The sequence below is a fragment of the Strix uralensis genome, chromosome 8 (assembly GCF_047716275.1).
Source record: "Strix uralensis isolate ZFMK-TIS-50842 chromosome 8, bStrUra1, whole genome shotgun sequence".
NCBI lineage: Eukaryota > Metazoa > Chordata > Aves > Strigiformes > Strigidae > Strix > Strix uralensis.
In genome coordinates, this window is record NC_133979.1 from 13942703 (window position 1) to 13970316 (window position 27614).

Below are 27614 nucleotides of genomic sequence, written 5' to 3' on the forward strand. Positions count from 1 at the left end.
CTGGAAACTGGTGTAGTAGTATAAATCTATTGGGTATATTTTGCATGAACACTGAATATTTAAGCTGTTTTACTTTACTCTATCCCAGAGGCATTGAACTGGCAAAAGGAAATACTTATTGACGATTTTCAAAAACCCCAGTGTACTATTTTTAAAGAATAAAAGATTACGTAACTGCTCACTTTTGTTGTTTTGTTTCAAAGAGCATTAGTTCGTTTTAAAATGGGCTTGCCTTTAAACTGTTATGCTTTTATCAATCTATGCAGTTGATAATCCAAAAGTAAAAACATCCTCAGCAAGGCTTGTAGTAGTCTTTTACAGTACAAACATTTGCTTGTAAAACTTATAAATTTTTCACTGCTTAAATGATACAGGAACAGTTGGTGACAAAATATGAGCCTATCATAGCTAAGTTGGTAGGAAGCAAGAAAAATATTTTCAGAAAGTGCCTGACTTCTCAGTTTCTGTTCTCTCTTAATGCAATAAATTTACTGCTGCATCTCTGAACACTGTCTTCTTAAGGCTATTGTACTATTTTTCTCTTAAGACCTCTTGGTATCAACACTAATGTCATTGTGCTAACACCATCTGAATTTTTCAGCTTAAGCTTCTGTAGGAGTAATTTTACAAACAATAGTCACAATTTAAATTAAAGAATGTGTATAAGCCTTCACATAAAGACAAGGTAAGCTGCAGCAAATTAGATTTATGCAGTCATTTCAAAAAGAAATCTTCCTGTGGTTGCATCTGCTGACTGCTCTTTGTACAGTTACCTATTGGAAGTCACTCTTTTGCCTCAATAAAATAGTTATAAATTCAGAGCATCTTGGAAAAAATGGTAATAAGCTGCATGATGTTTTGAATTAATATTTATCCTAATAGCCATATAAATACATTTTACTTCATTCATGTGGGTGATGTTCATTCACAGAAGTACTAGCTGCTGCAATATCTTTCCTCTGAAACTAACAAAGGCAGGGATAGGAGCATAAAAAAGACAAAAACATTGCTATTATTATCCATCAGTTTACATTTATTGAGAAAAAACCATACAAAAAACATTATACAGTTAACGTGTACCCATATTACATACAATGTCAATGCAAGCTCAAAACCACATTTTTGTAAAGCATTCAATTTACCTCAAGTCCAAGCTGCATCTCCCTAAGACACTGTTCCCATCACAGTTGCCTTTTAAAGCCAATCTTCTTTTTACACACGGGTAGTTTCTGCAGAGAACACTTTTCTCAGGACGAAAAGGCATTTCACATGCACGCAAGAGAAATATTTGTGCATACATAAGAATTTTATAAGCTATTACTAGGGAAGAGGGAATCCTGTCAACTGTATGCTTTTCTGAAAAGCCCAGTCCTCCCTTCCTCCCCCCACTTCCAGAAAAAAGCAAAATAAAAAGCTTTTAGCATGCAATGGAAAACTTAAAAATTACTTTGGAAGAGAACAGGGGAGAGACAGTTTCTATCACCCAATAAAATACAACTAGTAAAAAGATGAAATATTTCAAGATAGGCTGTGCAAGTAGTGATCCTGTCTACCCGGACAACTGAAATAGATGACTCGCAATCACGCCAGACTGGAGATTATCTACCTGACATTTCATGTCCTGTTAAAGTATAGGCTGCAGAAAGGGACACAAAAATGCTTTTCCTATTCCAAATATTATGCTTCCTTTTTAAACTTTTTGTACTCTTCACATTCTACTTAATCTGTGGCACTCTAAGGGGGAGGGGACAAAAGCAGGGAACGTTTAAAGACACCTTTTGGGCAAGTTCATTACATTTCTAAGGAAGTCCAGTTATCTTTTTGGATCAGGGTAAGACCAATAATTTTCTGTTCTCCTAAGAACTATGAGTTTGGAGACAGAGTTGAAAAAATAAACACAAAATAGCATGCCTGTAAGCCCAGCAGTGAGAAAGCTGGAAGTCAGTATACCTCAAATGCTACACACAAGAACATCTCATCTTCCACACACTAGCAACATTCCAATAGACTGGCTTTTTCTTCTCTATCTCCTCCCACTGGCTAAATTTACAACTGAAAGACTGTTCAAGATATTTTAGGAACAACAGTTGAAGAAAAAAGTATCATCATGTAAAAGGAAGTGAACAAATGACTCACCCCAACACTAAATTCACAGTATCAAAATCCAAACGGTACACACCTAACCTTTTCTCACGTCAAAAATGAAGTTACATATTAAACTACAGATGAAATACTAAGTGGCTTGAGAAACTGAAGCACAACTATTTAGTTCAAAAATTCAATATATCTAAGCCTGGCTGTTTAGAAAAATACAAATTAAAATAGATGGTTTATATTATTAAATCACAGTTTAAAAAACTTAACATTATGGAACATTTATGGTCAAACAAATAATACTTTAAAGAATGAAAAGTGATCAAAACAAAAATTATACCCTACACCATTATGTATGGGATACATTTCAAATCTGTTATGTTTTTGCCAATTTTACCTTCTACATGGAGCCCTTCTATGGTCCATGCTCATCGGCTCACCAATGGCATACACTCAAAGGATTCCTCTTTACTGGTAGTAACTATCTCAGGACCTGATTCTATGAGCTATGATTTGGTGCTTGCAGCATCTTCAGCACTGTGTGTGAAAATGAAGGCAGTATTTTTGAATATTTTTCTTTGATGTACAGATAAGCAGGACTTTTGAAAGAGGAGCAGCACATTTTAGAAACAGAATAATCAACAAAAACCAAATAGATGCTGCTTTACTTCAAGCTAAAAAAACAAACCCAACAAAAACCAGAAACAAAAACCTGTACCAGACCATCTATAAGACATACAAACATTTTAAACTATCAAAAGATACAGCAATTCAGTTAAGGTATCAAGAAACAGGATACACTGACTGCTATATAGATAAAATTATTTGCTGTACTGTTAACATTTAATTGGTGCACATGCTTTTTCAGTTAAAACATACTAATCTCTGAAACTCCAGCATCTGTTTTCCTACCATGTCAAGTATGAAAAGCAAACTAAGTTATCCAAAAATTCCACTAACACACTAAAACTGTAAGACAAGTTATCAAGTTCAGTGATAACAACATGAAGTCATATTCTTTATACTTAGGTCTTACGGGTTTGAGTGGGAATAGTGCCCTATTATAAAAAACATTTGTGAAGGCTGTTGACGTTTCTAACCAAAGTAATTCCTGCATATTTTAAAGGTTTTGATTCTTTAATTCCAACAATTAGCTATTTGAGGAAAAATAACAGAAATTACTTATTCTGATCAAGTTTAATTACTGCAATCTACTTGTCTTTCCTAAAAAAAGAGATATACATATTTACCTAGAAATATAAACAGTTGTTTAAAAACTTAAAAGACTTTCCACTGAAATGGAACCGTGAGTAACAATGCATCTGGGGAAGCAGCAGATTGCTTTTCAATACACAACCACAAAGATCTCACAGGGACAACATTAATGTACTGAAATATATTAATTTATATACTTCCTTAGGTTGTGCTTACCTGTTGCTTTTTTGCAGCAGAACCTAAGGTGGAAGGTCTGGGAAGGCACTGTGAAGTATAAATAATTGCACTGTTTGCAATTAATAAAGATTTTATACCTTAAATGAATCAAAATCAACAGCCTCCATTTTGTGAATGATAAAGAATCCAGTGAATTTAATTTTGCTCAGTTTAGTACATAATAAATGCACCATTCTATAAGGTTATCTACAAAATACCATGCAAAATACCTGAACTATTAAACTTTATACCCTACACTAAAGATAGCAAATACTGTCCTAACCTTTTTTAAGCTACCAGAATAATTCCTAATTTTAAAAGGGATAAAAATAATTCCTTCTATTGCTACAGCACAATACATACATTGCTAATTACCTGAATAAACTACTTCAATTTTCAAGCCTTAACTTTTAGTTCTCTGTGCAGCCACCCTAAAAAAATTTATTCTCAAAGCAACAATATGGTGTTCCAAAAGATAAAGCAAGTAACAGTTACAGATTTAAAACATACCTACATCACTACGTATCTGCAAACTATCTGAAGACAAAAGACAACTTCTGTCTAACAAGTGGTTCCAAAGACTTCAATGTTACGATATGCATACTTTAAAACACTGAATGATACAGCTGTCTTAGGAGTACTAATAAAAAAAAACTATTACTCAGATAAACAGAAACATGATTTTCTTTAGCTATTGCTAAACGTTTCAGGAATACTTACCCACAAAACTCATATTATGTGTATGTATATATATATGCAAACCTATGTTTCTGAATTAAGAAGCAATTATGATTTCCTAAGATATCAGCACTGTATTCCAACATAATAGTCACACAAGTATGGCATTTTCATTATGTGGAACATTGACAAAAAGATACTGTTGCAGTTCATCAATTTGTCATTCTGATGTACTTACAGTGCAATGCTCCTTGAAGGAACAATCAAGGATGATACACAGCACAGTCCTCCTCACCCCTATAGAGCTAGTTCTATACTGGCTGGATCAAACCTGCACTTCAACAGACAATGGCAAGACAGACTGTATTGCATGTAGTCTAATATATGCAAAGAGCCAATAAATATGCAAAGAGCAAACATAGGATTTCAAGAGAATCAGATTTTTAGTATGAGCATTAGAGCAACAAGAAGTTTCAAGTATATATAAAAAAAATAATCAATTGATTCAAATACTTGAGTATTTACAAAAACAGAAGTTATCTGCTCTGCAGGAAGTTCTCAACCACTCCCCATCACTCAAACAAAACAGCGTTTTAAGGACAGATGCAATTTTTGTAACTACTATGCATACCACATTGACTTTTCTACACTGAATTTTGAAGTGGACTACTTTAAACTGAAGGCTTAAGCACATTACACTTAAAATAAATTTTATAACTAGTCTGAAAAAATCCATAAAATAGTTATATGCAGGAACAGTTTTGAATTATTCAATTAAGAACAAAAGTTATCTGTTGTAACAGCTGCACAGGTCTGAAACAGTGGTCATGTATAAAAGGAAATTTCACTGTTAATGCAATGGAAGTATGCCAAAAGATCACCTTCTTAAACACATGCAGTTTTAATCAAATAGAAAGAAAATTAAGGTATCAAGATTACTGGTGCTAGGCAGCAAAATACAATGAATGAAAGAAATCCTCCATCTACAACTATTCTGCAAGAGGGGAAAAACATGCTAACAACAAGTTTTTAAACTCAACAAGGTTTCATGGGGGGAAAAAAAAAAAATCTCATTTGTGTACAGGTACCTTGATTCAGCGTTGCAAATCAATCCTATAGTTCTTTATATACCCACATATCCAACTTACCGACACAGGAGGTTTCATATTATTTATTGTAAAGCACAAAACAGGCATTTTAAAAGTGATAAAGTATACATTGAAAAAGTACATTTATATCACAAAGCATTGACCACGTAATTGCAAATACATTTGCTGGAATGTGTACATCTACACTAATACTAAAAACAAACCATTTTTCATTTCTACACAGAAATATTACCTCCTATCAGTAGTGATAGATATTTTGTACATTTTCAAAAACACTATTTTTTTTAACCAAACAAAATTAAGATCTTCATCAAGGCGTCTGCATCCATACATTTAACAAAGGTTTTTTCCCCCACACAATGAAGCAAATACTGTATTGTCCACTTCTTATTATTGGCCCTGTGCAGAAGAGATACATAAGAGATACACAAAAAGTTAAAGAAAATCCTTTAAATCGAGCTAACTCAGGAGTGAAGCCTTTAAGAAAGAAAAATTGGTTAATGTAAATGGTGGTGGCTTCTTGCATGGTTTTCAAAACCCTGGGAGGAGAAAGTTTTTCTTTTTTCTTTAAAAAAAACAATCACCAAACATATGGATAGATACAGAACTGAAGTTATCAGGTAAACAAAGTCATCTATTAATTATTCTGATAGTTATTTCGCTAGAAAAAAAGATGCATACTCCAAAGGTAACAAAGCAGGAGACATGCAAAAAGATATCTACAACCACTGAAACGGAAGGCAGCCAAAAAACACTTAAACTTTATACCTGCGGTGCTGGAGGATGCTGTGGCATTCCCTGTGGACTTGTCTGGGCATAGTATGCTGCCTGCTGCCTGTAGTACTCAGCCCATGCTGCACTGTAATCTGGCTGACCACCTGGCGGAGCCCCAGCAGGGGCAGGAACTGCTTGACCTGCAAGTAATTAAAATTATATAGCTTTGTTGCTGCAATAGAAATGAGAAAATTTCAAAATCTCACCGCCTAAGAAACGTCACCTAGCTTCTTGCAGTATTCCTCCAAGGCTTCTGAATAATTTTGTGGCTGCTTTCCTTTTTACTTAATCACTCATCCTATTTATTATTTTAACGTAATGATTCCCATGTGAAGCAAAATTCAGGAACCATAAGGACAGGTTTTTTCCCCATTTCTTGAATCATGTTCCAGAGCAAAAGTCTTTAAAGCCTGCTGACCTAAACTGATCTGAACAACTGGTAGCATTTAAATTAAAGTACAGGTCAACAGGCAAGATTACTTTTTGTAATCCACCTAGACTGACTTTATCTGATTGTACAGACTGCATTAATTAATTCACCAGATGACAATTCATTCAGTCCTCCAGCTTTGGCTCCTTAATCCAATTGCTAAATTACTGCAGATTGCATTTTTTCAAAAAGAGCATTCATTTTTGAAAACATTTACTCCACCACAGAATATAGTCCTGAAACTTGTTCCGATCTTTGCATAAGTTTCAATCCTCTAGAAATAACGGCGTGTACACACACATGCTCCCCCAAACTTACAGCTGAGACCTACCCATCCTTCCAACAAAATCAACTTGCAGCTTAGAAACTCTATAAAGGCGACAGATTAATACACAAGGCCTCTGGTGTATTAAAAAAAAAAAATTTCAGCCAACTTTTTAGGACTTCCATTATGCTGTTCTTCCAAGGTAGGTTTGTTGCAGACATCTTTACTTCCTTTTTCCCTTCTCTTATTCCAGGAAGATAAACACACTCCACTTATTACCACTATCTGCTTTACAATTTTTTATCTCAAAGGTGCTTTTACAGTTAACACTGCAGAATGTTGCTGACTGTAAGGAGAACACCACACTCTATCCTCTATTTCGTCATCTGTCCTCACACTTGCATGTATCCAGACAGAAGGGTTTCATATGGAGTGCTTCATTTTAAGTTTCTTGAACTTCCAACAAAACTATTACTATTGTGACATGACATTTTTGTGATCTACATTCTTAAAAGGATTATTTTTTCAAATCAAAGTTTTACAATCAGAATTAGGATACTACTGAAAAGCCACCAGGAAAAAAAAAAAATCAACACAAAACATCACATCCAACCATAGGACATCAAATAAATACAAACAAAATGCAAGCCTGCACCCTGTACATTTCCACGTTTACCTAATCTTGTGTTCTCCTTTCAAGAAAAAAAGTGTAGTTTCCACAAGATGAGGCCTCAAAGTTTGTCAACCCTACCTGAAACCACCTCACCTTTTATTTGGATACAAGACCACTGAGCAACCTTCTGGGGAACACGAGTATCAAAGATTCTAATGAACTGTCTTCTAGGGTATCAGACAGAAGGTTGGGTTGTTTTGTTTTTAAAATACCTTTACATAGAAAATTCACATGAAGAATACCAGCTATCCACACTCTTCTTACATATGTGTATTCCCCCAATCCTCTCAAAAGCATTAAGTGTGAGCAGGAGATCTGAACATTTGGCAAACCACTATCCTGAATGTCTTCAGAATACAATCTTCCGCTTTCCAACCCTCTATACAACTTACATATAGTTTTTCCACTTACACTGTAGATATATTTAAAAAACATCTTCATCACTTTTTGGGTTGTACAGTAAAGCAATTATTTTCCTAGGAAAACTTAAATGTCCTCAAATCTTAAGAGCTGAAATCACATTTTACAATTTATACTTGCAATTTACCACAACTTACACTTTTGATCAATTATTTTAACCAAAATGATCTTTAATATGGTTATAAATTATCCCAGGATATACTTTTTGCAAGTTCCCTATTATCATGGTTTAAACCTGGCCAGCAGCCAAACACTATGCAGCTGCTTGCTCACCCTCCCCCACCCCAGGGAATAGGGAGAGAGTTGGAGAGGTAAGGGTAAGAAGACTCCTAAGGTTGAGATAAAAGCAATTTAATAATTGAAATGAAATAATAATGATAATAGTAATAATAGAAATACGAACGAGTAATGCACGATGTGATTGCTCACCACCTGGCTGACTGATGCCCAGCCTGTTCCCGGCTAGCGATCCCAGAAAAGAGAACCCTGAAACCACAATCCTGGAAGCCTGAGTGAGGTTCCTGGTCAACCCTTATCTATATGCTGAGCATGACATTGTATGATATGGAATCATTGGCCAATTTGGGTCCGTTGCTCTGGCTGTGCTGCCTCTGCGCATGGGCAGGACATGGGAAGTTGAAGAGTCCTTGATTTCTTAGCAACAACTAAAGGCATCAGTGTATTACCAACATTCTTCTCAAATCAAATCCCATACTGAATCCAAAACACAGAACTACTCTAGCTACTAAGGAGGACAAAAAATTAGCTCTATCCCAGCCAAAACCAAGACAACTATTAATTTATGAGATAATAACTCTACTTACAAATTATTTAGTTATGTCATAGCTGTCAGCACAGTTGAATGTCAAAGCTAAGGCATTTTTTGTGCATGATGACCCAAGAATGTTCTGACATTCAGCCAGCTATCCCAAGGCAATGTTGAAATTCAAATAATAAATGAAAATATAGGAAGTTTAACATCTACTCAGAGATGTCAAACTGGACTTCTGTCCTGAAATGGATTAGTAAAAATTTGAAGTATTTTAGCTGCATCGTTCCTCTACTAAGTACTGTAAGTAATTCTGAACCTACACATGGAATCCAGCAGTTTAGTCAAAATTTCCTTTCAGTGTACAGAAATGCACTGAAACGTACATGCTCATTAATATCCAGATTCAACTGTAACACAAACAAGACTGATAAACTACATACAGAGAAATACAAGAAACAGAGAATACCTCCCCCATTAAGGAAGGCTAAGAAAGAAAATGCCAGATGATTCTACAGTTCTTCCACTATTCAAATCATCATGGGTGATTCTAGTAAGAGAAAGCTGTTCTTTGTCCTCTTTCCTGTTGCAGTGGTAAGGAATCATTAAAGAACAGTTCCACTGTTTTATTATGGAATCCCTTAACTATAAATCAAGCCCACAATATATTAGAATGACTTTAAATGATAAATTTACAGACTCCTGTGGAGACATATAGATCATTTACTAAAATACGACTTCATGTTTAGAGGGAACTCTTATCCTTGGGAGATTTTTTAGGGCCCAGTTACGCAAATCTTTAATTCAGCTCTTGTACAGGAAAAATAAAAATACTATGTCTCCAAGATAACAGAGTCTACGTATCTTCAAAAGCTAAACTACTGTCTTGTTACCTGGTAATACTAGAGGGAAATTTAAAACAAGTTTTCTGAATTTATGAAGTAGGGTACCAAATAGATGGTCTGGCTTACCTGTAAGATTCAGGTACAGTGGCTTACCAGTGTGCAAGAGTAATTTTGCTAGTTTATCAATCTTATTAGTAATTGTATTTGCTACTTAAAGCAATAGTCCCTGAGTAAAACAAGAGTCTAAAAAAGGAGATGGGACTTTGCCACTATATTTCTGAGTTGGAAAAGGTTATTTTCAAGTCACTGTTCTATACGCTTAAAAATAAATTGGAAAGTATTCTCTGTGATTAGCCAAGTCCTACTGCACCAGTAGGAAGCCACTTTGGAAAACAATATTATGGTTTTGATGGGAATATTCAGAAGTGCTTTAGAGTTCTCAGATCACTCATACTTAAAGCATGGGAAAATCCAGAGCACCAATTGCAGTACCACATCCAACTTGTTCAGCTCAGTACTGTCACCCTTGCCACATGGATTATCAAAGTAATTTTCTTCAGCATCAAAACTAAAACTGCTTGGGCTCAGCAAGTCCCAAGTTTCAGTTCATTTCTGCAAAACAGCTGTTTGTGTAATTATCTGTACTGCCAAAAATCTAAAAGAAGAGTCAGAGAGTGAGTGACTAATGCCTGCCTTCTCCCTTCCACACAGGTTGATGGGGACAGAAGCATTACAGTACTGTAGGAATCACTAACAGTAGCAGCTGTACGTAAGAGCCTGGAGATCACAGGAACTTGGCTGATGGACAGCCTTCCTTGTTTGTCGTCTTAACACTGTTAAGGAGGCAGGGAAAAACACCTCTATTTAGTACTAAAATCAACTCTATGTTAATTCTCTGCCCTTCAACTTCTCTTGGTCAGTTCTTCCTCTTTTCTAAGTGGATCTTATAAAATGGTATCTTCCATATAAAGATTTTTAACATGCTGAAGAAACAAAAAGTTCTCATGATTTACACAGTCAAGTTACACAGGTCCAGATATCCAAAGTACTCCTTCCAGCAAAGAACTCAGCTTGAACTAGAAAAAGAAATGAAGATCAGAACTGCCCTTCTGTTTTTCCTCTTATCTGACTGTTGTCTTGGGATTTTTTCATTTTGCATTGTAAGAGCAATTCTTTCCATCTTCCAGCGTCTATCTTTTTTTGGGTTCACACTCCTCTTTGGACTTGCGCCCACACAAACTCTATCCCAACACCTGAAACTACGTGTTATTTAATTAGAGCAAATTCAAGACTAGTGCAACCCAGACTTTGCCTTCCAGAGACAGAAAATCGAAAGATGGCAGAGTCCAGCCAAATTACATTATTCTTAAAAAGGCAGTGAAAAACCCCACAACTTTGCATTGAAGAGTGTGAGCTGAACCAACAGAGACAGTAAATTGGAAAAAAAGTAGTTAAATGAAACAGGAAGAGGAAAAATGGAAAGGCCCATCACATCTTAAAAATCATGTGTTTGGGAATTCTGTTGCAATTTTCTTAGTCTGATACACAATTCTTGAAGTAAATCATCATTATATATTTTCTGTTTCATTTCATTGCTTATGCTATGCCAAAATAAAAAAGAATAAAGGTAGTTATGTCTTGTCAAATAATTTGAGATCAACCTGACAGAATGTTTAGGATGAATTAAACACACTATTAATCTTAACTCCAAATGCTTTTTAATATTCCAGGAGAAAACAGTGCAGTTGAAAGAGTGCAAAAATCTCAAAACCTCCCACCCAAACAAACAGAAATATCCAAACTAGATGCTGCTGTATGTATGGTCAAACAGAGGCATCAGGGAAGCACTGGCACTCATAAGCCCGCTAGTCCTCAGTATACAAACCTACATCAACTGCAATATCCACGGGACAACACTGTGGACAAAACACTGACCTGCAAGATATTCCCATGATTTAAAAGATAACAGCACCTTCTGCCAATGCATCAAGACCACATACTCCTTCCTTATTCAGCAAATGATGAAATCATCAACTTAAACAAATACATTTTAGTTTTATAAGCCAGCTCAAGCAAAGTATTTTGAAAGAGCAACAACATATAACCTGCAGTTTAAACAGAGCTCTTAAGCTCTGCAAATCAAATACTATTTAAAAAAGGGCACAGTATAAATGAAAGCTAGTTACGATGCTTTAATAACCTGGAACAGAGAAAACAAGTTACAAGAAAAAAAAAAAAATTTATCTGTAATCTTAAGAGCATCAGGAAACAAATACCAAACAAGACAAACAACAGCTTCATAAAGTAAATCAAAGTTGAACTGCAATACTTAAAAAATACCCTTTTAAAATATACTTAAGAATACTCAGATTTAAGTATTTAAAAGATGTTGTTTCCCAGTGATCAAATATAGACATCACATTAGGTATGAAGTATTTCTACAAAGCTAACTACTAGCATAAGTACCAGTAAATGCCCTAAAACACAACATGAATTTTTAAGTCCATTGTTCTGCAGGGTTCAAGGCCCCTAGCAGGATATGTTTCCAAACACATGACTGTGCATTTTCATTTTTTGGGTGTAAAAAACCCCATCTCAAATCAGACACGCAAGTCTCCTAAAACACTCTACTATGCAACAGAAAAACACATGCACACGTACCCATTTTTTTGTAGTACTCCTCCCAGGCCTTCGTATAGTCAACCTGCCCTGCTGGTGCTGGATTTGGCTGATCTCCTGAATTACATTAAAAAGTCAAAACTATTGGGTTTTGTTTCATACATAACACAATTTACAAATAATCAGTTGGAACTTTTCAGTAACAATCCCAAGTAACATCACTGAAATCTGACACTATAAACCTATGTGGTACAAGCTACTACAAATATAAGCAATTACTAAAAGACACCACAAAGAAACAGATCATTCTTTAAAGCGTTCAGCATCTTTTCAAGATTCAGGAAATGCACACCAGTCACAGTACAAAATTTGAGTGGTAAGCCTCATCCAGGCACAACAATTACACTAGTACAACTAAATGTTACAACCATAATTGTTCTAAAACCACTGGAAGTGATGCAACTGTTTAAGCAAATGACAGCAGTTTGGCTCATTCCAGATTTACATATGACTGACTGCACTATGTAGGCATAATTAAGTCAACCCCAGTTGCAGCAAATTCTCTTTGGAGTATATAACATAAATACATTACCCTCATTACTGCTGAAATTAAAAAAAGTGATGTTGAAGGCCATCAGCACGTTTTCCAAGAAAACCAGCTACCTTACAATAAAATTACTCAATATATGAAGACAACAATAAAAAAACAATGAGACATCTACACCACCAGCAATGAAAAATGAATCCATTTTACTAAACAGCTACCTTGTCCATTAGTTTGGGTTGTAGCTGGTCCACCAGGAGGGGCTGCAGGTGGTGGCTGTGCTTGCTGCTGATAGTAGTGAGCATAATAAGCTGCCCACGCTGCTGAGTTGGGATCTGTTCCTGGCTTACCTATGAAAACAAACCAAGCATTTATAAAAGTAGTATGAACAGAATGCTGTCCCCTAAGTTAACCCTGTCCTAAGCACTTATATTTTCCTCCAAAGAAAAATCCATCTGAACAAAGTAACCACGTACATCCTGTAAGTACCTTTTCTTTCTAGCACAAACTTTTGGTCAGGTTTCAGACAAGTGTATTGTACAAACTATTCTTTCAGAGAGAAACCTCACTACTACAATGTCATTTATTAATTTTTAAATGTGATGAACAGAAGAGGATTTTCAAATTAATTTAACAGTCATGTTACTAAATGGTAGCAACAACGAATCATTCTAGCACCAAACAACATCAGAGGTTTTACTTTTGTTACAACCTCACACTAATGACACTGACACAGGTGGAGGAGGCATGTCAAATACATATTTCTGAAATAGAAGAAGACAGATCTTACTAGGTGTTTGCAATGCTTGTCAATTAAACTTTAAGGTAAAATACAGAAACACATAGTACTCTACAAACATGAAACCCAACATATGGCTATAAAGCATGACTATCTACTTACAGCTTTTTAGTATAACAAATAATAGCAACATTTGTATCTTCAGCAGCTATCTCCATGCTTCCCTTATTTTTAACTACATCTAGGCAGGCCAACAATGCTGCTTCCTAGAGCCTTATCTCTCTGTTTTTCACATATAGACTTTAGGAATGGCTTATTTTTCCTGAATCACAGTGATTTATTACATTACCAAATTGGCAATCCACAAAAACTGCAAATTTACTGTTAGAGAACATAATGCTCTGTAACACAACCAGCGTCCTTTGACATGATTTGCATCCTTAAAAAATAAAAACATCTGCAAATAAATGCAGCCAACTGAGGAGAGAACTTCACATAAGGACATAGACACAACAGATATTTTAGAATAACTACACGTGGGAATGGAAATATATTCCCCCCAACAAAAAATAGGGAAGGTAGTGAGTGACTAATGGAAGAGAAAGAATAAATCCACCGGAAAAGGCATTCAGGGAGAAGAAATCCACAACACAACAAATTTCTTGCAGTATTTCATTTAGCATTAAAGTCAGATGGAACCACTTGAAATGTACACAGTAGTATCAGCATACAGTCAACAATGTAAACACGCTGCTTGCTTCATTTTAAAATTACACTGCTTCCACCAACAACAGTGGATTTAAACTAACATGTACTGTATTCTAAGGTTACCTTCAAATATCAAATAAGCCATTACTCGGTTTCCCCCCTCATTCCCATTAGTAGCTACTTCTCTAGAATAGAACACCACAGAGGAGGATTCATTAAATTTCCAAAGAAATCTGACTGTAGTAACTAGCTCCACTCTCACGTGACAAGAGGCAAGCATGGTTCTGGAGAAAGCACCTCTGAAAAAGATACTAAAATAACCCATTTGTTACACTGAAATGAGCAACTGAGTGGAAAACTGTACAAAACTCATCCAAATAAATGCTAATCGGAAGAAACACCAACTTCCAGCTGCATGTAGGAAAACTTGAGATTTTTAAGAGAAGTATTTACCCAAAAAATGGTTATAAAACCATCATCAAGATGACATCAAGGTACTTGCCATTTTTCTTACAGATATTTATGTAGATAAATTACTTTATAAAAAAAGGTGGTATGAAAAAAGCTGTAACATTTCAGCAGTGGCTTTGGATTAAATGACACTTTTTAGTATGCTGAGGCTTTCAGTCAAGTCCCTTTGAAACACTTTACTTTTAAATAATGACAATAGGCATTTTTAAAATAATAAACTGAATGCATGCAGAGCTACCGTCTATAAGTTTCAGAACTGAAACCAGAGATGGCTCTTTGCCAAGAAAGGATGTATGAAAGACTTGAACATAAACAGAACTCTCTGTAGATTCTAACATCCTCCAAAGCCCTCTCCTATTTCACTAACAGAACTTGTGTCAGGACCAGTGGATATCAGAAAATATTTATTCCGTTTATAACAAAAATAAAATTGAGATCTTTTGGCTGAAGTTCTCAAGAAGCTCTACCTCAAACAAATGAGGTACAAGTGACTCAAGCATCTAGCCTTACCATACCTTCTGTGACTGCAGTTCCATTTCCCCATATGCTCTAGTCCAACCAAAGGATATAAATTAAAGAAAAGCAGGATACTACAACTTTGGGAAGTCGTAATTAAGTAAAAACTTCCGGTCTTGACAAAGATGAACAGAAACAGAAGAAACAGATTCTACAAAGATGGGTTTCAGAAGAAAATACAATACTATTACAAGCAAAGGCTCAAAATCCACAATCCTAATTAGTTTTACTGTATTAAGAGCATTCAACAGAAATTTTATCCCTCAAAAAAGACTGAACAAAATCTATTTGTATCAAGACGCTGAGAATCAATCCTCACGTAGGTCAACGAAAGCTAGAAGTATATAGCATAAACTGTGCAAAGTCAGGATCAGTGAGATTGTAAGGGGCACTGCTTAAAATAAAATACAAAGTCACTGCCTATTACAGAAAGAAAACACATCCTCATTGAAGAAATTTATGTAAAAACATCTGTTGTAAGAAAAATGAACTGATTTGCACGCAATCAGTTAACAAAGAGTCTTGCAAAAATTATAATAAATTGGAATGCAGTACCAATAACATTTAGTAAAGAGTATATTCCAACTGTAACAACTAAATTTCAACATCTCACAAGCCACATGTGGGAAGCACAAAACATACGTAAACTGACAATCAGTAAAGAAAAGCCTGAATAGGAGCTCTATTAGATTTACCAGTGCAACACTCACGAACTTTGGAATGTGCGTACTTGTAAGGACAAAATAGATGTACTCAAAGTATATCCACACTACAGTACAACTGTGACATTTCTTACCTGGATCTGGTGGATTTGGTGGCTGCCAGTGTGGATAAGCATTTCCCCATCCCTGTGGAGCATACGGAGCTGGAGGACCACTACAAAAGATCAAGTCATGCATATACAGTGAAAGCCAGTCCCAGGGTCACCCTACAAAAAAGGAAGGTAGATGAAGCAGTACTTACTGAGGTGCAGGGCCAGGAGGCCCTGGATTATAAGGAGCTGGGTTATATGGTCCCATGGGAGCACCAGGACCTGGTGGCCCAGGAGGTCCATGTGGGCCAGGAACAACACCATGGGGTCCATGGGGAACAGGTGGACCCAATGGATTTACTGGACCCTGTAACAAGAGTAGCACACAGACAAAAATAAATCTTGAAGTTCCCCATTTTCCAGCAGTTTAGAAGCATAAATCTGAACACTAAGAATATCATCTAAAAGGTGTGATTGTTTTTAAAGACGGACATTTCCCTGGAGAGAACAGTCTTTTTGAAGATTAATTAGGCTTATGGCTAGTTAAAGAAGAGAGCTAAAAGCAGCCACAGTAGTAACTGCAACTAAAAAGCTGCATTTATTTCAGTTCTTTCTTGAAGAAATAAGAATTATACCAGTAAAAATGGATTTTTCCACAAGTTCCATTAAAAAAACCCCACAAGCTAAACCAAGACTATCAGTGTTTTAAAATAAACTGGTACAGCTAATTAAATCTGTCTGTACGATCAGGTACAAAAAACAGGCAGTAAATCTGATTACATGCATACACATGCAAACAAAACACTCAAAGAGTGTAAGCTTGGATTGAAAGTCTACTTAAACATACTGAGACTGAAAAACTAAACACAGTTTAGGAGCTTTAAGAATATCAAGGATATCTTTGAAATAGTAAAATTTTTCATTATGCAGAAAGTGGGCATCTTCAAGAACACATCATTAAAAAATACACTGTACTACACTGAAGCAAGCAACCATTTCTTTCCATCTCAAGTTTTTGCTTCTTTTGGTGCATCATGTTTGTACTACTTTAAACTCAGATTACCATTTACTATTATCAATTTATTATACACTTAAGTAATTTGGAAGTGAAATGGAAAAAAAGTCTCCACAAAGGAGTCTCGCTTCCTATTCTAGTAGTAAACCACACTCACTCCAATCTTCTCTTCTATAAGTTGTCGTGCATAATCTATTTGCTGGGGTGTTCCACGGATAGTAAACATCTTCATGTTTGGATCCGCGTTAGGTGGAGGATTCCGTTGAAGTTCTATTCTAGCACCAGACTGCTGGCTTATACTTTTAATAGTTTCACCACCTACAATGCAACATACAGCTTTTATGACATGCAATAAAGCAAAAATACTAAGATTCAAATCAGAGAAAGTCAACTGCATGGGAGCTGAAGATAAAGAAGTAGAAAGATACCTATCCTTATGAGCCATACAAGAACATTCTAACAACAAGTAAAAAAAGTCTCTTCAGCATAGTACAGAGCTTTGATTGCAATGAACTAGTAAAAGTGTTTTTTAAAGACCACAATGTCATTACTCAGAAAGAACAGCAAAAAATTCCTACAACATTGTTGTGTTTTTTTTCCATTTATGTAAAGATGTAAGATTAGACATGAACAACAACAGATACCCACAGTTATCAATAAATGCAGCCTTAAAGCATAACCTCCCTATGAAGCAGCAGGCAAGCACAGATGACAAAAAACACCACCCAGAAGCTGACCAGATGGTAAAGTCCACATTTTTTGCAGTACACTAAAACCAGAAAGTTAAATCCCCTAAACTAGTTCCTCTTCTTATAGGATCCTGAGAAGTTACTTATATCATTAGCAGGCACAAAGTTTTCAAAATATGGATCATTTGGCATTTAAAAAACCCCAACAAAATATATCAATCCAGGTCAAGAACTGAACTATGTCAGCCTATTTGTTGTGTCTGAAAAACACATTACAAACAAAAGATTAAGTGTTTCATTTAGAAGCATACAGTAAATTATTTGTAAAACAAAATTCTTTGAGAAGTAATTATTTTAATAAACACACACAGAAGAAATTGTTACAGGATTCCACTGTAAAAGATCTTCACTGGAATATGTGAAAATTAGTTTTAAGAGTGAGTTACAGATGCAGTAACACTAGGCTAATCAAGCAGTATCAAATGCAAGTTAATTATAAGATACATTCTCTAAGAATCTACCAAACACTACCAATGTAACTCAGTACTTATTACTTTAAAAAAATGGGTTAGATAAATTGATTGGTTCTTCACTCTTAAACTACTGCAGTATGTGTTTTGGTAAGGAAAATCTGAAAAGAATATTAGGAGTGTTACGATTTAGCAGTATTACGGTGCTCTACCATACATGAAAACATTCGCAAAGGCTTCCCTTGAAACATCTCTCTAGTATGGCTATTTGTACAAATAGAAAAGCTAAGAGCTTTTTTAACTACATATAGATACACATATATATAAGATATATTGCCTTTGCCAATGATTAATCCAGTTTTGCCAGTGGGAACAATAAAATTGAATTCCTGTAATCCACCAGGAGGCCCCATGTTCCAGTTGCCTTGGCCTCTACCCCTTCCTCGACCACCAGGTCCTGGTCCACCAGGGTTACCAGCCTAAAACGAAAAAGCAAAAAATTAGCATGTTCTACAAAAATTACTGCAAACAAACTATTAATACCATCTGGTTACATCACATAACTTATTAAGAAAAAACTGATTTACTACTCAAATAGTTTTGATAGTTTAAGTAGTATCTTTTCCAGAAGACCTAAATTACATTTTAGAAGATGTTCTGTACAACTCTGCATATGAAAGATGAAGAAGGAAAGGATATAGAAGAAAGCAGAAAGTTTCACATGCACAAAGATATAATTTCTGTGTGCCTTCTGTAAATGCAGTGGGGGGGCTCATCTAACAATAAGCATTTGAACCATCTTTTAAACACCCATTACAACCCAAAATGACAACGTATCAGCTATTAATACAAGGCAACAGAAGCAGCAGCTCAAACCAGCCAGATCAAGAACTGCCATGACTTTGAATCAGCATTATCATGATCATCCTTAAACTTATAAAACTGTAACTGTAAAAGCAAAAACATTCATATTCCAGACTGAACTTTGAAGTAGATTCAAATGGCATTAAATTATTTTCTTTAGTTACACACTCATTTTAAAATTTTTAAGTCTTTCCAAAAGTCAGGCAGGAGATTTTAAATGGTAAACAACATAGTACCCAACCTGAACACTTCGAAGGAGATCTGTAATAATTTCTGCAGCATGCTGACATCTGTCAGGAGGCCCTGTGATTTGGGCTATTCTATCTGGAGTTGTTCCATCATCTGGAATAAAAATGAACTATTCCAGTATATGTAATCCAGTAAATTTACAATCAATTCACAGAAACTTATGGACATACCACCTACCTGGCTTAAATTGGATCCTAACACCAGCATCATTCTGTATCTTTTTTATCATCTCTCCATTTCTTCCAATTACAATACCTACAGCAAATCGTGGTATTGGAACCTTAAAGAGAAACAAAAATTTCAAGATGTCGAGGATGCAAATATTTCTACCAAATTCACACAATTAAAGGGTCACATATTAGAATGGTAAACTAGGGTCAGCCCAATGCCACTTGAGGCTTTCTGAAGTGTGAATTTTTTAATATCAAGTCACAAGCCTAGCAAGTACTGGATGAAAGTATCAAAAAGAAAGACACCCTATGCACTACAAGTTCTCATAGTGGCAGCAATTTCAGTGGATATTATGCTTCTCAATCAAAGAACAAAAGTTGTAACAGGCCTAAAATGTGGGTTGTAGCAGATGAAACTACCAACCTCACCTATGATGAACAGTTACAAGCTCATGACTTGCATAATAGGTGGACTTAAATATCCTTCTGCAAAGGCCAAACTCCAATTTCTATAATGACATTATATACTTAGCCATAAAACTTACTTATTTGATAAAAATCTCCAGCTAGCTGAAACTGTTCAGAACTGCTGGTAATTTAAAGTGAATGCTGCACACCATTTAAAGTCATAATTTCAGCAACGAACAAGTAATACTTACAAGCCACAACCACTTTTGGAGTCTGGTTAAGAGTTTTCAGTGGTATAACCCAGCTTAACAATTTAACGTGAACATCTCAAAATACAGTGAACAAGTTTTTCAACCATGCTTACGTCTATCCCTTCATTTCCTCCTATTCTTGACCCATATTCGTTGCGCACCTCTCTAAAGCCACCTTGATCACGAATTAACTCCAGCACCATTTCCTTGGCTTGCTAAAAGAAGAATACAAGTTATTTAGGTACTGCAACATCAGAACAGATCTAAAAATGCTCTGAATTATGAAGGACTCCTTACTTGAACTTTATAAGGGTCTCCAGTTATCCTAAGGGGCTTGTCTGCACCAGTGTTCTGTGGACCGTCTTGAATCATGACCATTTTCACACCTGCCCGCTCCTATTTGACAACAGGGATGTCAATATCCACTCAAATCCAGATTCAATATTATCACGTTTAAAAGAAGATACACGTATACCTGTAATTGTTTAATTGTCTCTCCACCTTTTCCAATAACTAATCCCGCTTTACTTGCTGGAATCATAATTTCTTGGACTGCATTTCCAGGTCCATCACCATGATGAAAGCCAGGTGCAGGTCTTCCCTTTTCAACTATCTGATCAAGTAGTCTTTTTGCTGATCTGTGAAGGAACATACACATTCCTAAGTACACTTATTCCTACAAGCATCACTTGCCCACACCTATTCTGCTTGGAAATTTTTATTTTTTTTAATTTGAAAAGTTTCTGCAGAGGAAATATAATTACTATCACTAAGAAATATGAGGCAAACTCAGTAAAACTGTAACAGTAACTTAAGAAACTAATCGCAAGATAATGTGGTAGACCTAAAACCACCTCAATGTCAGAATACAAAAAGTGGCTCTTTACCAAACACACATAAGTAAAAGTTACCTCCTCAAACATGACCATCACCCCTGAATACAGTTACACTGATCAGACCTTAATTCAGAACAAAAAACCTTGTCCTTTAAAATGTAAAAAAAAAAAAAACAACCCAAACTGTGTTCATTAGAAGTTTTGAAATTGTTACAATTTACCTCTTCTAGTGCATTTATGAAAAAAATTTCAGAGAAAGCTTTTCTAACTTTGCTTAATTCCAGTAGTAATTCAGGTAACCTCTCATTTGACAGTAATTTTTCTTCAATCTACTAACAGCCAATCTTAAGGTAGATCTATTTTATGTTAAGTTTTATGAAAAGGCAAAAAAATCCCAGACTGTAAGATAAACCTAGCTTTAACACCATGGTATCTGTTGCATGATTCAGCATGCAAAGTAAGGACACCTGTACTTCTAACCATTACCAGGATAGTGGACAAAAGCAAGTATGTATTCACCACACATGTAAGTCAGCTGCAATCAGAGTAGAATCATGATTACAGTACTAACATCAGTTAAAAACTCTTCCCTCTAATATGTGAGCAGAGTAAACTATAATTAGAAAGAAAATTCCCATAAAGGAATGACTTCATGAACAGCAGCTTGCTTGGCTGCAACATAAGAGGAGAATGCCATGCTACCTTCCCGAAGGAAAACATGTAGCTGCAGGCCTTACCTGCAAACATGAAGCGGGAGCAGCTAACATAAATGAGAGAATACCAAATATACTACTACACTTAAGATCTGCTCTGAAGATGGACTTTGAGTAACTCCTACTCTTACACATAACCGATTTTCCACATTTTCCCTGTGATCTTCCTAGTTATGGTTACCAGTTTGCTTTCAGCATACACTTCTTTTTAGTATACATTCCCACACCTCATTCTCAAGCTGAAATCAGTGCATAGTTAGAGAAGTATTATTTACAACAAGATTTGCACTTGAAAAAGTTCAAGTTCCATATTTTTGTCTTGGAAAATTCCAAGTATGCTGAGGGATCTACATACATTTACTTGTCACCAGACTGCCTCTTCAATAGAGGAAAACCGTAATATTATAAACGTACTGTCTAGATATTATATTTAGATCTAAAAAAAATGAAGTGTATTGCACAGTTATATATGAACACATGGAATTTGTTTTACTTACTGAACAGACTCTGGTGTTCCAGTTAGCATACATGATCTTTCAGGCAGGCCTCCACTATCTACGGTCAAAAACCAAAACCAATTTAGCAGTAATGTTAAGAGAGAGATTATGAAATTAAACATAATATGCAAATTACTGGAACTTCACTGAAGTAGAATAATCAGTGTATCACAACATTTTGCATTTCTTCAGACTGCGATAATCGCAATTACACAAAACATTAAAATGTACCTTAAATGAAGGTTCAGGCAATTAGAAGCAATGATTAGCCTTCTGAACTGTCTACCAAAAACCGTCACCAAAATAAACAAACTAAAAAAACCCACAAGAAGTTACCTGGTGCAATCTGTATTTTACAGCCAGACTCTTGCTGTATGCGTGAGATCTGCTCTCCACCTCTGCCAATTACTTCAAGAAAGAAAATATAGAAAGATTATTTGCATGAACAGCATCTGCTAACATCCCTCACTCCAACACCACATCCATACTACTTACTGAATCCAACCATCCCATCTGGAACTTTGTACTCCTCTGTCATCACAGACCTACAGAGAATGTTAAATCAAACAAAAGACAATGACCATCCAGAGACCAAATTGGCATTAAGATTATATATATCCTTCCATTAAAGAAAGCTAGTGCCCCCACTACCACACTGGCTTACTTGCCTCCCATTAACTTTAGAAGTCATTAGGCAAGCTCAGTACTAAGTAAACTGACAATATACAAAAGCGACCACAACAAGTTCAAGTATCATATGATTTAATCTATGTTTTCCTTCATCCTCTTTACTATGAAGAGATGCGGGGTACAGAAAAAGCCAGTGTAGCATTTTAAGTTTCATCTGTATATTGATCAAAGTATGCTGAAAATACACAAATTTCAGCATCTCATCTACCAAAACCAGCCAAAGCGTAATAGCTGGATGGGGTTGTTTACAGAGGAAATGAGCAGAGAAAACTACTATTGTATCAAATACAGCTGACCGAGCAATATGCTGTGTTAAATCTGTTTCTTTTTAAAAAATCTGTTTTCCTTTTTGTTTACAGGATAGTGTCAACCCCTTCCCCTTCAGATCTGCTTCTAACTTCTGGTTATGCTACCTACACTCAAGTAGTAAAAAAGAGCAATGCATTTTCCTTTTACTAAGCTTGATGCACAGTTTAGGCTGCAAAAACGAAGAGGGAGACAGCAATGTAGATGCATTTTAAGTGTTTGGCTTGGGACTTGCTGAAGCTAAATTTCAACAGATCACACAAATACAGAACAATTGCTTTATGCATGGATACCACTTTTTCAGAAAAATTTCTTGAAACTGCTTTCTTTCAGTAAAAAGGAAAACTCTACTGAAGATGTAATGTAACTCCTACCTTTGTTGTTGATGCATCGGTGGTAGCTGGTTTCCAAAAGCTATAAACAAATAGTTAAAATTAAATTTAAAACAAGTAGTATAATTTACAACTAAGCTTCTCCTTTGATAATAAAACTTAATTATATCCTTAATTTTTTCCAAGTTGAAGTTTAAAGTGTTATCAAGAGGTTTAAAACCAGCTAAAAAGATTCTCAACTGTTGCTAACAACATGGCGAGTTTTAAAAAGCAGACTCACAGTGCTTCAAGGAAGTAAAACGTAACCCCCCAGTCATTCTTTTGATCTTACTGATTCAAGTATCACCTACCAGAACACTGTTTCAAATTCTTGTTCTGATAATGTTACACTTGTTTAGGGTTTTTTTGGCAACAAAATAAAAATTACTTACAGTCATTCTGAGGAGCAACTTTCTTAGCATCTGGTTGATCTGCAAAATTAAGATTTTTTTAATTTTTTTGCCAAGAAATTCAAGAAGTGTTTACACCTTTTAGTGTGAATTGTAACTTTCCAGTGTATTTTAGTCCCCCTTTTCCTTTTTTTTTTTTCCTTTTCTTTCTTTTTTTTTTCCTCCATTTTCAGGGAGTTGATCATCTGAATAAAAGAAAGAATCTCACGAACACTCAGCACTTGGTTAGTATAGCTGAAAAGATGTTAGGTTTTTCCATGTATCTATTCAGTAGTTTAACAAAAGGCAGTTTTCAGAACACACTGTAGATTGCTCATAGATACCCAGTCACTGAAACTTAACTAAGACAAGGAACAAAGTTTAGCTCTGTTGGTTGCTCAAGCTAATGATGCTTCTATAGTAAAAAAGAAAAAAAAAAAATCAAATCCATACAAAAATCAACAATGATTTAAAGAAAAAAATTTCTGACAATGACCACAAATCTAGATCAAACATCTGAAAATACAACAGTATCACATGGCAATGCAATCTCAATCTGAATGTCGGTATGAAATTCCTATCCAAATATCAAGCATTTCATAGCATAAAACTTCAAAAAAAAGCAGAGTCAAAGCAACTACATCACTACCATCCAAATCCTCTCTGTACAGTAAAGGAATAAAAGGCATAATTAACCTCTATCTGAAAAGATAGACTTCAGATGCTTCCTTCCCACCCCAAAATAAAGGTTATATGAACAACCATAATTTATGTGCAGCAAAAACTCAAGACACATATTCCAAGAAATATTTGTGTCAATCCAGAAAGATCCACTAGTTTATGTCATGTTTACATACTAAACACAGGTAATAAATAAAAATTCCTGCCTTTAAAAGGAGAGGGCATTCCCTCCCAGTGTGTTGTACTGCTCGGACTTGTCCAAGAGCCATCTACACATAAAATAAAAAGAATACATTACATATATCATCTGAAGCATCATTAGCTCATTTTTGTATATTAAAAACCTCACCGTTAATAGGAAAAAAAAACTTTATTACAGGACACAAGAACTCCTGATATAAAGCCTTAGTTACATTCTGTAGACTGAGTTTCAATCCTCTTAAAGAAAAAAAGGCATTGCTCTTTTGTGAGACCTATGAGAACATTTCAACAAGCTCAGAGATTTCTTTCCACAATTTAGCCAGGATTTTGTGTGTATATTATACGTATCAAACCCTGTTAAGTTCAAACTGGCTGCTTAGTAAGAGACAGAAGACGACACACACACATTTCAGGAGAAAACTTTACTGCAGTATAAGGCAAATCCAAAAAGCTGCAAGAAGTTAGAAGATTTAAGTATGATCTTATCAGGGTTCACACATGCTACATACTTAAATATCAGACTAAGCAAAAGTGTCTACAAGGTAGAAAATTTATTTTCCTTTTTTTAAAGTCCTATGCTTTTACAATGAAATGCATTAATACTTTTATTTGAAAATGTGCAGTAATAAAGTATATGAAACAATCGAATTTAAGGAGTGAGCACTTCCCACCCTAATTGTAATTTACAAACTGTATCAGTCCTACTCAACAAGAGGCTTAAATGACATACCTGTGTAAGCATTTCTCAACCACGAATTTATCTGCCCCCCTCCCCGGCATACCTTTTCCTCTTCACAGCACTTAAACCACATTTAAAATATTTTAAAACAGGCTTACATTCAGTTCAGGTTAGAGCACAATGGTTTAAAACAATTTCCCCATTAAACTGAAAATGAAAACACATGTCATGATCTATAAAGGGAACAAAATGTTTTTATGCTGTGCTATGGAAAACAAAAACAACCCACAAACAAAAAAACCACCTGCAATCTTTCCGGCACCGTGGCCATACTCAACAAAAATAAATGCAACAGTAACGAGTGCATACCTCCATCCTCAAGAGGTCTTTTTTGTCCTCCGTAACCGTAGTCGTTTGAATTCATTGATGTGCCAGCATCTCCTCCAATTTTTGCTGCAATCTAAACAAAAGGCAAGTAGAAATAAATACATAAAAATTCAGTCAGCCCTCATTTATTCCAGGTCTTCTAAACGATTTTGAGCGATTTAGATAATGCATATTAAAGCGACCTCAAATAAGTAAGGAGAAGGCTGCTCCTAGAAACAGTTCTGCTCGCAGAAATTTTATTTTTTAATGTCTTCAAGTAGACATGTCCTCATCCTTCAACAGCAAAACTTCCTATATTTTCTTCATCCGTTTAAAAAACACCCTGCCCTTCAAACACCAGCAACTTTTTTCTAAAAGGGGTTTTTCCTTTTCTACCGATTCTTCACGAAACACTGCGGTATCTCACAGAGGGCCTGACCGCTAAAACTATTTCAAACCTTGGTAGTCCCGACTCCACCGGGTCTCCAAATATTGCTAAACCCGCGACCGGTTATTACCAGACGAGGTGAAACATTTGCCTGAGAAATAACGAAAACATCGCCCGTGTTACAAAAGCTGCAACTAAAACTTCAGGATAAAGAACTTCCGAGAAGACAGCCCTCACTCCGCAGGCCGCAGCGCTCAGACCCAACCGGTCTGAACAGGTTAGCGGGCACCGAAGGCGCCTCGGGGAACACAATACGGGCGGCGCGGCGGAGCCGCCCTCCTTCTCTCCCTCCCTCCCTCCCGCCCGAGCGGCCCGCCGAGGCGCCGGGCTCCCGATAAGGCGGCGCGCCGCTAGTCGCCGGCCGAGATTCTGCCTCCCCGTAGGCCGGCAGCAAGGACCCGGCAGCAAGGACCCACAGCGCCGCTTCCCTCGCCCCCCGCCGCCATGGCGCGGATCGCTTCGGCCCGAGCCGGGGCACTGCGGGCGCCCAACCTGCAATGGCGGAGCGGAGGGAGCCGGGGACAGACTGGGAGAACCTTTCACCGACCGAGGAAGGCGGGCGGGCGGCGCGGGCGCTCGCCACGGCGTGCGTGGAGGGGTTGAGGGGATGGGACAAAGCTCCCCCCCGCCGCTCCACCGACACATACCGGCGGAGGGACTCCCCTCCTCAGGTCTCCCTAGAGCCAAGCGTCGTCAGGGCGCAGCCCGCTAACTCCTCCCGCGGCTCAGGCACTGCGGCCTGGTCAGCAGCTACCTCCAGGCCCCGCGACCCGAGGGCCCATTGATTTGGCAGAGCCACGCTACACACACACCTGCCTAGCCCTCTGCAGCGCGTCTTTAAAGGCATCGTTCACTCCTCCACCTCCGCCGCCGCCTCCCCCGGGCGCGCCCGAAGCAGGAGGGGGCACCGTGGAATAATCCGCCATACTCGCTCAGCCACCGCTTCCTGCCCCACTCGCTGCCTGCCAAGAAAGAAAGAAAATGGCGGCGGGCGGGAGCCTTTCACATTCCTGCGCGGCATCGTGCTCGGGGAGGGGGGAGGGAACGCAGCGTAACCTCGCGAGACCTCGCGCGAGATTTCATGGGGGTGCTGGAGAACGACGAAGAAACCTCGCGGCGTTTCGCCCAGGCCCGCTCCCCCCCCGCCGCCGCCTCTCCCTGAGCAACGGGGTCTCCGGGGGCGCCCCTCAGCAGGGGGGGGGGGCGGGTAGCGGCACAGGCGGCTCGCGATGTTTCCACCGCGGCACGAGGGCTGGGAGACAGCCGCTGATAGGGCTGGGCGCGTCACGTGGTGCGGGGGGCAGGGGCGGGGAGAGGCGGGAGCGGGGGGGGCCACGCTCGAGGCCCTGCCGGTGGATCTCGCGTGATTTGAGGTCGAGCTGTGGGGGCGCGAGTGGGAGCCGCTCCTGGGGCGCGGGGGCTGCCGGGAGCGAAGTTGGCCCGGGGGGTGTCTGAGGCGGCGTCAGTCGGGTGAGTGCGGTCAGG

At 37.3% G+C, this 27614-nt stretch overlaps 2 protein-coding genes across 11 annotated transcripts in view; one reads left to right on the top strand and one right to left on the bottom strand.

Annotated features, from left to right (window-relative positions):
* FUBP1 (far upstream element binding protein 1) overlaps window positions 1-27195 on the bottom strand; it is a 37282-nt gene extending 10087 nt beyond the window's left edge. Inside the window, exons 1-22 of one of the 9 annotated variants that reach the window (XR_012629849.1) lie at window positions 26942-27195; window positions 25685-25775; window positions 24642-24704; window positions 23758-23796; window positions 23369-23408; window positions 22494-22543; window positions 22335-22406; window positions 21999-22056; window positions 20428-20590; window positions 20250-20348; window positions 20066-20167; window positions 19301-19403; window positions 19116-19216; window positions 18348-18489; window positions 17009-17169; window positions 16049-16203; window positions 15882-15961; window positions 12873-13001; window positions 12150-12224; window positions 6081-6226; window positions 2492-3573; window positions 1013-1229 (exon numbers count right to left, since the gene is read on the bottom strand). Coding sequence is in view for 7 of the 9 variants with exons in the window: in XM_074876349.1 (XP_074732450.1) it covers window positions 2626-2631; window positions 3526-3573; window positions 6081-6226; window positions 12150-12224; window positions 12873-13001; window positions 15882-15961; window positions 16049-16203; window positions 17009-17169; window positions 18348-18489; window positions 19116-19216; window positions 19301-19403; window positions 20066-20167; window positions 20250-20348; window positions 20428-20590; window positions 21999-22056; window positions 22335-22406; window positions 22494-22543; window positions 23369-23408; window positions 23758-23796; window positions 24642-24704; window positions 25685-25775; window positions 26942-27055 (2037 nt within the window). In the remaining 2 variants the exon portion in view is untranslated. Of the gene's footprint in view, window positions 1-1012; window positions 5712-6080; window positions 6227-12149; window positions 12225-12872; window positions 13002-15881; window positions 15962-16048; window positions 16204-17008; window positions 17170-18347; window positions 18490-19115; window positions 19217-19300; window positions 19404-20065; window positions 20168-20249; window positions 20349-20427; window positions 20591-21998; window positions 22057-22334; window positions 22407-22493; window positions 22544-23368; window positions 23409-23757; window positions 23797-24641; window positions 24705-25684; window positions 25776-26941 lie in introns of those variants that run through there. The other 8 variants (XM_074876349.1, XR_012629850.1, XM_074876351.1 and 5 more) reach the window with 8 other exon arrangements.
* A 21-nt stretch (window positions 27196-27216) lies between these two features.
* The window catches only part of DNAJB4 (DnaJ heat shock protein family (Hsp40) member B4), a 28981-nt gene continuing 28583 nt past the window's right edge, over window positions 27217-27614 (top strand). The window contains exon 1 of one of the 2 annotated variants that reach the window (XM_074876358.1): window positions 27217-27258. The gene's annotated coding sequence lies outside the window, so the exon portion shown is untranslated. Of the gene's footprint in view, window positions 27259-27447; window positions 27600-27614 lie in introns of those variants that run through there. The other variant, XM_074876356.1, reaches the window with a different exon arrangement.